At 43.1% G+C, this 12,325-nt stretch overlaps 1 protein-coding gene across 1 annotated transcript in view; it reads right to left on the reverse strand.

The window, feature by feature from the left end:
* NTF3 (neurotrophin 3) overlaps positions 1 to 11,312 on the reverse strand; it is a 54,308-nt gene extending 42,996 nt beyond the window's left edge. Inside the window, exon 1 of the mRNA XM_072850458.1 lies at positions 11,148 to 11,312. Within this exon, the coding sequence (XP_072706559.1) occupies positions 11,148 to 11,165 (18 nt within the window). The 5' untranslated portion in view covers positions 11,166 to 11,312. The remainder of the gene's footprint in view (positions 1 to 11,147) is intronic.
* Positions 11,313 to 12,325: the final 1,013 nt, after the last annotated feature.

A 12,325-nucleotide genomic window follows, 5' to 3' on the forward strand; every position in this document is an offset into this window, starting at 1 on the left:
AGTCCCCTGTGAGGGGACAGTATCATGCCCTGGGTTGCTCCAGGTCAGCAAGCTTTACTGGCTTTGTCCTTGTAGCTGCAAGTACCAGTTTCCGGGTCTGTGGATGGCTGGTGTCTCTAGCAGCCAACAGATGGATCAAAAAGGAGACAGGGTTTTGAGCAAGGGGGAAGCCTGCCAGGTTTTTAAACTTTGGTGTCCAGGGGGACTGAGTTGAGATTTAGGAGAACAGACAAGGGAATGGTTTGTTTGTGAGGAACTGGCAAATTCCAGCAAAGAAATGGATTTGCCACGATTTTTCCAATCAAGTATACCAGTCATCTAATATAGGCATATTCTCTTCCCCTCTCTGATTTCTATGATTCAACATACTAAAATGCTTTGGATGTGTATCCATGGTTTTTAAAAAAACAAACACCAAGACTCAAATTTAAGGTTGGTTACAGTCTCACTAATTCTAATAGGATTGCCTGGGTGCAACTGAGGTCAGAATTCGGCCTGCAATCAGGTGAATTTCCACATTTACCCAGCTGGGGACTCCCGCTTCTCTGTAAATCAGAAATAAATCTGTTGAGTTCAGTGGAGGTGCTGGTGTCAAACCTGTTATCAGAGGCTGAGTCAAGTAAAGGCATAATTTGAACCAGAGACACAGAGAAAGACTAAGGTAAACAAATTAACTCACCAAAGAACAATTAAACCAATCAGATTTGCTTAATGGTGGTTCAAAGGACAGCAAACACTGAAAAGTCACCAGCTTTTATTTCAGAGGAATGAGGCAAATGAGAACAAGCTATGAGAAAAAAGCAAAATGAACAGGAAGATTTCCTAACAGAGGAAAGACAGAAAGAATGAGAAAAATCAGAATATTTCACTGGACTTTAAAAACGTATCTGTTTCCCCAAAATGCAAACTCTTCCAAGGGAGACCACTCCCTATCCTAGCAGATGTGAAAAGCAGCCTTAGCTTCCCAGGGCAAGATTTAACTCCATGAAGCTTTTGTTTGTTTTTGTTTTGTTTTGTTAAAAAAAAAAACCAACAAAACAACAAACTCATCTTGTAGTAGTATTTAGATTGTTTTGCTTTTCTTAGTCTGTAATTGTTACTCTTTCAACACAAAAGATAAACATTGTTCTTGAGTGTTTCAACCTTATAAAGGCGATTTGAATACAGAAAATGCAACCTCTCAGCAGAAAAACAAAGTCTCTGTCCAGATTGCTTCATGAATAGCTTTTGTATTAATAAATTGATTCAACCATTTTTCTAAGTCCATATATAGCCCATCCAGGAAGAAAGACATACTAAGGCAATACTTCCTAAAGGTTTTCTGATATGGTGAGATATTTGCCATCTCTCAGAAAGAGTTTCACTACGTAAAATTGTCTGTTCCAAATCACGCCTGCTAGCAGAAGCAGCCAGACTATACCAGCCACTCTATACCACCAGTACACAGTCTCTCCAGGGCTGACTTTCAGATGGCACCTATACTAATGCCAGGATATGGCATCAAGCACTGGCATGCAAAGCCTGCTTCATGTAGGCTGCTTTATGTGCAGGTGCCACACAGAAGAACTGAAGGATGTGTTTGGCAGATGGTAGTACTCACCACACACGCCTGAGTAGAAAGGGTGACTTTTCTTTAACACACAGACTTGTAAAGTGTAAGTATTCATATTCTTATTTACAAGGCCCAGAATATTTGAAAGAGTTCTAGTTTGTAGGGCTTTCAGATCCTCATAGTACTGGATTAATTGTGCTTCTATTACTATCGATGCTAAAACTTCCATTCACTTCTGAAAAGAAGTGCCAACTCTGTTTTTGAAAATCCTGCTTTCTGGGTCTTAGGGCCATCATGTTCAAAAATCTGATAGCTCTCATTGGTACTAATGCCAAGGAGTTTTTAACTACAGCTGCTTTCAACTTTGTGTATGTCTGAAGTAGCTGCTAGGTAGTCCCTGTGAACAGGAAATGTTTTAATAACATGCATTCCTCATCACATGAAAATTTATTTTCCGTAGTTTTTTTTTAAAAAGAAGTGCATTTTGTCCAAAGTCTTGAGGGATCTCACTTCCAGTCTAAGAAGTCAGCTGTTTTCCCTGTGTTACTAAAGAAATCGGTGCTTAAGAGAGAACTGGAAGTAGAGGGCCACGTGGGGTCCACGGTGGTCAGGAAGGACAAGCTGGGAGCACCGTTAGGGAGCCCGGCCTGTGAACAGATACTGGTTGTGTGAGTGGCAGAGCTGAGGTGGAGAAGGAGTTACTCAGCATGCCGGTGTGATGACAAGATGCCTGACTCCCTGACAGGAAAGTGGGCAGAAGTTTGTAAAAAAATTCCAAGAAGGGCAATGAGTTGGTCAATGCAACAAAGAACGATTATATGGCAGTCTTACATAGCCTAAAGGGAGGGCAAGGACAGTGCTAGGAAGGCCAGAAAAAGGAGGACAAAGAAATAGGATGCAGTGTTCTCACAGCGCAGTCACATATTGACCTCTCGTCTTCCATTCACACAAATGCATGCATGCATTATCCCCACACATATGTACATTCAGCTTATACATGTCTGCCATCTACTCTGCAAAACAAACCTGGGCTGAAAACTGGATATAAGCCATAAAACAGGATGATGGTAAATGATGACTATCAAGGCTGGGGTAGTGTCTGGCGACCTACCACTCTTTTCAGTTGTGTCATTGAAAGCATGAAGGGGTACAGTTGCAGAAAAATAAAACAGAAGAGAAGGAGTGGGCTGCAAATGGATAGAAAGGATGGAAAGGATACAAAAAAAATTGTTATATAGAAGGACAGAGAGTGGTTAGAAAAATGGGTTAGAAAAAAGTGGTTAGAAAATAAGAGACTCAGAGTGGAAAAGCCCAAGGTCTAGGGAAAATCAGTTCAAAGCACCTATATTAAATGTCAGGGAAGAAGTTGGAAAGGCATAATATTGAAAATTAGATAGCCATGATTTAAACAATAAATTAGTGCTGGATTTATTACACAGAGGTTCTTTTATAGCAGAAGAGAGAAAGAGAAGAGAGAACTAGAGAGTGCAGAAAGTCAGTATAATTACAGAAGGCACATACAAATGCAAGGTGGTATCAGACAAAGAGATGAAAGAGATCTTCCTGGTTTTGGAATGTCACCTTTACTCCTGGATGTTCTAGTGCCACAAAGATGTGGATGAAATTGAGGGAAGTCAGAAAACTGAAAAAAGTATGATTAAAAAAAAGGAAGAAAAGGTTAAAAGAAAAAAAACATATGCACTCTGTAAAACAAAAAATGGGATTAAACAAAGAACAGCTCGTGTCAAGGACTTGAGGAGTATATTTAGTAAACAGCAAAAAGGAAGGAAAGTTGCTCAAGATGTTGGGGGGTCTAAGTAAGAGAACATGCAAATATCAATAAACAGCAAAGAAAACTTATCCTATGGAGTTACCTGCATCATCCATTTAGCAAGTCAGTCATGTGAAATAAGACTCTGCAAATTGTTTGAGAAATGATTGGAGGAAATAGCTTTGTACTTATCACAGGAGCTGATGAACTGAATAAATGGTTTCTAACTTTTGGATGTACAAATCCAGGAAAGACCCCCAGCACATGAAATGGCATGTCCCTCTTAATGACCATGGTTTTTTTAACTACTCCAGAGCAGAGTAAAGTTTCTCTTTTGCTAAGATGGTGTCACTGGACTTTATTTTTGTTGTTACCTTGCAGTTCAGTTTTGTGCATACCGCTTACGTACTAGGAGTGGCTAGGAAAGTGTGGGGAATGGTAGAAAGAGGACACACACAGCCATGTTTCCACATTCTTCCAAAGCATTTCTTAGATATTTCTGCTGTAGCCTTTGCATCTAAGGAGCATTTTTTTGACTCAGCTGACTATGCATTATCTATTTTATTCCTCTAAGGCATCAGTTTTATCATTATCATTAGTATTTCTGAAACCAAGATCATCACAGATCTCAGCATCTAGTGGTACTACACATTTACCTCAAATACGGCATACTGGGAAAACTGGTTAAATGTCTCCATTGGATTTATGAGGTCTGTATTTGACAGCTGAAAGCCATAACATCTGATCTTGGTTTGGAGCAGAAACCGAATACTGTCCAAATCCCATCTCTCAAGAGGACAAAATCTGCTTTCGTCTTGCGAGTGTGCTTGTTCACCTCCTGGCTGAGGCAGAAGTCACAGGAGAGGATGCTATCTTAGAACTTGTCTAACCACAGAGTTATTCAGAAGCAGCTGTTGGGCTTAAATTTCACATTCACAACCTGAATTCACTTCTGAGCGTAGATGAGCCTTTAAACATTCACGTAGAGTACAATGTACTTCTTCCTTCTGTAACTCTCCAGTTAACTGCCAGTTACCTCTAATGATATTGATTTAGACTTCTGGCAAGTGTGGGTGAATTTTTGTAGGGCATAGCCTGGAAATATATATTTCTGAGTTAACTAGATTAATACTTTCTCACATGCTAACTCAGCTAATGTAAGATAAAACATGTAAAATCTATAGCAGGGACAAACCCAAAATAAGGAAATTTATTGCTGTAAGATGTGAAAGAGCAACTGAGAAGAAACACATTTATTGCTGTGGTTCCATTATGGACAACACGTGCAGCTGAAGCACAGAAAATGTTTGAGGAGTGCTGCAAATCTTACCTTACAGGATGCAATCCTCCAAGAATATTTTCATCACCTCTGGTACAAGTTTGTAATAGATAACACAAATGGAGCTTGTCCTATGGAATCTGTGTATTTACATCGCTAGGCGGCCAGTGACTCCCTCTAAAGTACAGGCAGAGTGGCAATGAGTCATGAATGCCGCTTTCCTAGCACTGCCTGATGGAAGCGTGGAATTACCTGTTATCCTTTCCATGTGCATTGAAATGCAACCAACAGGTTACTTCTCTGAGCTCCAGATGACTACCAATGAACTTTGTTTCAACACGTACAGGCACACAACCTTCCCCAACACACCAGTGTCCTCATTCACACACATCTTCATCGCACATTTCCGCAGAGGGAAATTTCAAAGAGAAACTTAGAAGCCGAATTGGGAAAGACCCTTTTGCGTGTGTGTGAAGAGGTGGAGAGGAGAGAGGTAGAGAAAGATAAGAGAGGGAGGAGTATATGATCTTGTTCTGATCTTTCCAAATGCTTTCTGCCCTGAAGGAAAGGGCCACCTTGCTTAGCTTGCTCATGCAGCAAGATGCTTGTACCATATGAAGGAGAGAAGGAGAGTCTTAACTGAACTGGATGCTTGGTGTGTTCTTCTTTTAATTCCTTGGGAAGTATAAGCTTCCTTGAGGCTTTCTGTGGAGGAGTCCCCTTCCCCTATGGACTTAAGGCTCACGATACCATCAGGAACATAGCTCTGTATATTCCCTCTAGCACTCATTTCACAACCTTGAAACTACTCCATATCCACCCTTATCACTTCTGTCTTCACACGCACATCCCATCTGTCCTCTCAGAAAGTGACTTATCCCCACATCTTCCACTGACGGATGTACAAACAGGGATGGCTATCTCCCACACAGAAACAGCTGCCATCCACCTCTGTCATCCCTATCCACATGACGCTTCTTTCCACTGTCCTCTCCTAGGCACCATGAGGAGACACACACATGGCTCCGCACCAGCAAACATCTGCAGGGATGCCCAGATGTTCCAGCCCTTGCAAACACATTTCTCTGGCTGTGTCATGGCTACAAAGGAGTCCAGGCGGGCACAAATACCCCATGTTCTTCTCACTCGAATGCAGCTTGGGTCATTCATGCTTTGATCCCCTTCCTGCAACAATCCAGCACTAATTGTACCCATCAATCCCTTTCTCTTTTCCCGGCCAGCTGGCAGGTTGATGCCATCGTTTGCTTTTTATTTTCTCAGCAGTTAGGTGGGGAGGGAACGGAGTGGTCGGAGGCCAGGGCATTACCCTGACCTCCTGGGCCGCGGTGGTGGCAGTGGGCTGAGCAGGCTGCGGTCTGTGGTTTCAGCCCAGCTGAATCCCAGTGGCCGGGACCGCTGGCTGCAGTCACGCGTCTCCCCCTCATGGACAACTGCTTCACTGTCCCCACCGCCCGCAACCTGCCGTGGTGGGAAGCTCACCGCCACCAGAGGACTGACTCCGCTGGCTACAAGCACCGCCAGGAAAACTTAGCCAGCTAGAGAGCTTGAACTGAACTCTGCAGTGGGAAACTAGCGCATAAAGTAGGACAACGGGTTCCCAACACAGCCCATGGCTGCACAAGCAGTAACTGCCTATTAGCTGAATATTTTACAGGCTACCTATTTTTTTGGCAGGAATTGATCCCTGGAATAAAGCGGAAAGGGTTCCATGAACTTTCATGTGATGGATTATTCGTAAGATCTGGGCCCTTCAAGCCTAGCAGTTCGGTGTGATTGGGCTGTTGTCTCCCAGTGCAAGTCTCGCAGGGTTACTCACAATCTTCTGATCAGCTATGGATGGAAATGAACACTTTCCTACCCAGTGTAGGACAGTGCTTAAGAAGACACCAAAGCCCTAGGCAAGCTGGACATTTGAAGATGTTTGTAGAACAGAGTTGAAAAGCAGATGTTTTCAATATATGCAATTGTTTTGAAGGGAAATACATTCTTAGTGTTTCTCTCACACCCAAGATGTATCCTATGTTTTCAACCTTCAACCAGCTGCACATTACTCCAGTACTGTTTCAAGCCATGGAGAAAGCGAGTACTTTCTTGTTTCCTTTGACTGACATCTCTACTTCAACCCAATAGTTGTTCATTCAACAGCCCTGTTAACTACCTAGTAGCCCTGTTAACTGGTCCTAGAGAAATCTCTCTGCCATTTTGTTGCAGTGGTAGTATAGTTTTGAAGTTTTAAGGCATGAAAATAAGGTGCATTGATATGCTTCCAAACGAAGCTGGTGTAAATATTTTAGTTAGGCATCCTGAGATTTTCTCAGGATTATTCACTAGTTCTTTAGAAAAAGCCTGCAAAATCTCTAAAGGAGAGTCTGCCTGCTGTGCACACCATGCAGAAGGCAAGCACATCTAGCACATGTTCCATCCTATCGCTACCCACGCACCAAACCATTTTCTCAGTTAGTCATCTTTCCCTACCCTCCTTCTCAATGCAAACATTGCTTCTTAACACTCACAAACCTCACTTCTATTGTGTGTCTTACATAACTTATTTCGACACGGAAAGTTGTGCCACAAACGCAGTGGACGTGATTCTCCAGTCAGCCTTCAATAGTCATCTTACACATCAGCACGGCTTCCTGGGTGCATGTTTTCTGTGGTAACTTCCACACAGATATACGTCCCTTACAGCAACGCAGTACTCTTACATGCCTCTCACTGATTTCAGCTTCTTCCTGCAGACCGGCTGGGTCCTTCTCATCGCATCCCTCCCTCTACAACTCTGCCAGTCATGTAAGCACAGCACTCACTGAATACATCTGTCCCTGACCCACACACAAAACCAGCATCTCATATGTCTGTGCACCTATCATCACTGACTATGTGCCTTTACCTGTACCTCCTACTTGCTCTCCCCTTGCACTTAACTCCCAACCTGCTCTCATGCTGCTATGCATGCATGTACGGCCCCTTGCACACTTAGACAGCCTCCCTTAAACTGAGGCGGATAACTACAGATGGCTTAAGCCGTCATAAACTTTTTCCCACTCCTCATCACTCTTCCCATAAGCTGTTTTCTTTCTCCCAGGCCCCACACCCAGGTCTGCAATCCTTACCTGTACTTCTCTCATTTACTTTGAGCACGCTGTGTGCACAAATCTCTCTTATCAGACAAAACGTTTCACTCCTTTCACCTTCCCTTCCACAGCCCTTACAACCAGACACAAACTGGCAGGTACTTTCCTTGCTTACACACCATTGTATGTCAACCTACACTAAGCTTCTCACCCCTTGTAACATGAACTGTCACTCTCATCCACTTCCACTTCATGCCCTACAGCTCCTAACTCCACTCACCTCCCCACACACTTTACACTTTACTCCTGAACTTAGTACAGCCATGTGGCTTATATGGCCCTCCAGGTAGTTACCCTTCCCATTCCTTCTCCTCCCACCCCTTTATAGCTTTAGCCATTTCTCCACTAGCACATTTGTTCCGTTCCCTCTTGCTGCTTCACTTAGCCAGTACCTACCACAGAGATATAAGCACATTTGTAACATCTCCCTTAACAGAAAATCACACTTTTTTAATTCGAGTATGTGTTCTCCTCCTCCACCTGCTCCCCCCCCTCCCCATTTCTTACTTGCCATTATTTTCCTCAACTGCTTCCCCTGTAACATACTGCCTGTTCTTCCCCTATGTCATGCCAACTGCCCAGTAAAGAGGCATCCTCTGTTTCTGCTGGCCAAGCCACTCCTGCACCTTTGCACTACTTTCACTGATTGCCTACAAAGTGATACAAAACCAAATTTCCTCCCACTCTGTGCTCTCTTTCCCTGTACCTCTTCTAACCCACCTTTTGCCCAGGCATCTTTACAGAGAACCCAGCTCTTAATCTCATCTGCATGCCTCCTGTATTCCTCATTTTTCCCCATTCTCATGCTTCTTAAGACTTGCCACATCTTTATATTCCTGTCACAGCTCACCCTGCCCCCATGGTTTCCATTATCTTGCATTTCCTCACAGCGCCTTCACATGGCTTTTTCCCCAGTTCTGTCTCTCCTTTGCAACCAGGTAGCACATGTCTATAGCACTACTCCAGCAGGCTTCCAACCTCCTCTGAAATTTCTCTAAGCAACTACCCCCTCACATACCTTTATGGGTCCCTATACCCTTTTTCCATCACCACACCCTGTCTCCATCCAGCTCACTTTTTCCTCTGCATTCCTCTCCTTGGCATGTGTTTCTATCACCACACAAGCCTTTGCTTTCATACTCTAACACCTTCCTCGCAAATGCATCCTCGTATCTATTTCTTGACAGAATCAAAGGTGTCTCCTTCAGACGCCCCCCACAAGCATCATGTAGCTGATTATTTTCCATACCTTTCTCCAAATAGACAATAGTTCACATTTTTCTTCCTCCTCCAAATATCCTTTGTGCCCTGTGCTTTCACTTTTCTCCCTCCACTCCCACTCCATACCCTACCTTCCCCCTGCAGACCCTAGCATCCTTGTATGTCCCTTTCATATCCTCACCCAGCCTCCAGTCTGCACCTTTTCCCATCCCTCTCAAGTGTTACTTCCCCTTCTGAGCTCCTAAACTTTTTTCCACCCACAAAAATCCTCTTTTTCCAGTTGACCTGCAGCAGTTCCCCTTTTAAGCTGACCACCTTTGCATGGCTCACCTGCCCTTATTACCCCAATACACAATACTTAATACATAGCAGTTTATTTTCAGTATATAACACTTTGCCTCTGAACTCCTTATATCTATCTTTCTATGTACCATTTAGTTCTTTTTTCCCTGGGAGAAAAAGAATCCTAAACCTGCATGTATTGCATACCTCAACATATAGCACCCTTCTACAAAAAGCACTCCCCTCCTAGCTCTGCTGGTACATCCTTTTCTCCCCATATTTTGGATCCACCACCTGCAATCATGCCTAGTTTCCCCCCCACACACACATGCTCACACACAGAGCTCCTGGTACTGACACGTGTATCTAAGACCAGTCTTTTTACTACAAGCAGCTGGAACCATGCCGAACTCTCTTCCATCCTCTACTGCTTTTGTCTGCCTTGCCACAAAGTGAGTTTTTCTTTTTTTTATTATTAGGTTTTCCTTTTTCTTACATCGTATTTATAGGTGTTTCTTGCACCACTCCTCCACTTACAGGCTTGCACAGATCAGGTATTTCTGTGCCTGAGAATGTCTCTCCTATTTGTTTGAGTATTTTCCTGAAGGCACAATGTAAAGGCAAACTTTACATACCATTTGCACTCCTCATGCAACAAATCACATGAGCCTAAGAGCAAAGAGTGCTTTCTGAAAGGTTGTAGCTCATAACAATTGACTGGACCATATAGCACACATCCCTGTCTATTTAAAAAGGGGGGGGGGGAGCAACCCCCCCTCACACACACACACACACACTCATCTCTAAATAACTGGTTTTGCAATATAGGAACCAGAGAATGTGTGCATAGCAGCCCTATTCAATCCAAAATATCCATCTCTCCGGATACTGCATATTTATAGTTCAAGAGATAGGACCAACACAGAGCTTTCCCGTTTATTTTAATGAAGGATTAAGAACTGATCAGAAAACTATCTAAACCATTCAAGGACTTTTTGCCCTCTTGGCTAATAGCAGTTTGGTGTCTCCATAAGGACTCGCCAGTAACTGATGCTTTAAGCTGCATTTCAGCTGTTTAAATGAGAAACAGCTTTCTATTTTGCTCTCTATATGTGTGTCTGTGTTGATTAGTTGTGTGCTGCATTCCTAGAAGGCACTTACCAAAAGCTGGAAATTGCAGCGTAAGAATAGTTTTCCTGCCAGCCTAGCACAAAGTGCGTGTATCTTTTTCACCTAGACACAGATGTGCAAGGAATCCTTTGATCTCCAGTTCCTCCCAGAGAATTTAGTGTTTGGGTTTGAGGAGAACGGGGATTGACTTAAAGGTCATGAATAGGGTTTCCAGTGTCTGGCACACACAAAAAAAGAAAGCTCCAGTGAAGTTAGTTACCTGAGACAGGCGAGGTCTAGAAATTGGGAATTTTGACTTTGCTTGTCATGGGCTCTAACTTTCCCTGAGGGCAAGCATGCTACGTATGCTGAGGCTGGTTCCTGCAATGCACACTCAAGATTTGCAACCCCTTTTGTTATATCTGAAGTTGCTGGTTTCCCTCTTAAAATAAAACCAAGAGTCTCCTTTACTTTTGCCTCTTAAATCAGATTCCTTTAGCACCTCATATTTCTCCTCTGCTGTTTTCTTGCCAGGGACCTGAACAACAGCGTGCAGAGCAGGAGGAGAGAGGAACCTCAGGACTAAAGCAAGCTATAGGGCAAGTAGGGGTGGGGGAAGGAGGAGGCACAATGGGAAAGGCAACAACATTCGGGACAGACCTACTGCTTACAAGACCCCCCTCTCCTCCCCATTATACTTCTTTAAAGGACCCCTCTCCCCCCCCTCCCCTCCCCGCCCTCTTAGGACCCTATTAGAAAACGTCAAATTTCCCTTACCGTGGTAGGAGTAACCATGGCATCCGTGTGAATGTTTCCAGAAAAGTCGACATGAAGAGAAAGGTGGATGTAAATATGTTCATTCAAAGTCCCAAAGTTGGTCTGCTTGGGTTGTGCAGAGTTGCTCTATGGGAGAGGAGCCTTAAACTCTGAGTCCCGTGAACATAATCTGCTCGATTATAACAAACCAGCTCAGCCAGATGGCTCTGTGCTCTGCAGATTAACCCCTTTATTGCCACGCTCTGCTTTCCCTACCTACCATTTATAATAACCTTGCCTGGTTGGGGAATTTCAGAAAATGAGGCATTTTTTTGAAAATGACAAAACCATCATAAAGGTCATTTTTTTCCCCTGTGTGTTCTAAAAAAACCATCATGTGCCTATTTTCTTTTTTTAATCTGATTGACGGTTTTATTCCTCTTCCTGGCAAAATCTTTTCATATTATTAAGAACAGTATTAGCACCAGGGAACATTTTAGAGAATTCTTTTGTTAAATCATAACCATCTCTTCCGGACTGTGATTCTCAGAAGACAAGTATTTTATTGCAGGAATGTCTCTGTGTTTGCACTCTAATGGTCCATCCACTCCACACACCCCCCTCTTTTCCCCATACTCTCTGTCTCCCACATGCACACTTACACATATGCACATGCACACCCTTTGGTCAAACTGCCAGCATGTGTTGCTATTCTTACCCATATTCAGAAGTCATTATAGGACATGTAAAACAGGTGAAATAGAGACACAGAACTAGAATGCCATAAGCCTCTGCTCTCTCCCTCTGACTCCTCTTTTTTATTTATTTTTTTAATTACTTCCAAATCTTAGACAAATTTATTTCTTTGGTCAGTATTTCTGTCAACCAAGTCACCCCCCCATGACACAAAAATAAGTGTTGGAGAAATATTCACTGTTAAGAATAGACCTTAGGATGGATTTGTGTCCAGATATTCCTCCTGTTTTGATTTGCAGATTAGTCCATTAAGTAAAGGACGGCGAGTGCCAAAAACATGGAAAGTTCATCAGCAACCAGCAGCGACTGGTTTCCAAACTTTTTATTTAGAGTGATTGCTCACAGAGATGGCTGATAAATTTAGCTGCATGCCTCTAAGTCTCCCTCTAAATTTACATGCTTAAGTCATCTTTCTTTTCTATTTGATTCAAGCATAATTGAGC

This window comes from Ciconia boyciana, chromosome 1 (genome assembly GCF_034638445.1).
Source record: "Ciconia boyciana chromosome 1, ASM3463844v1, whole genome shotgun sequence".
Classification (NCBI taxonomy): domain Eukaryota; kingdom Metazoa; phylum Chordata; class Aves; order Ciconiiformes; family Ciconiidae; genus Ciconia; species Ciconia boyciana.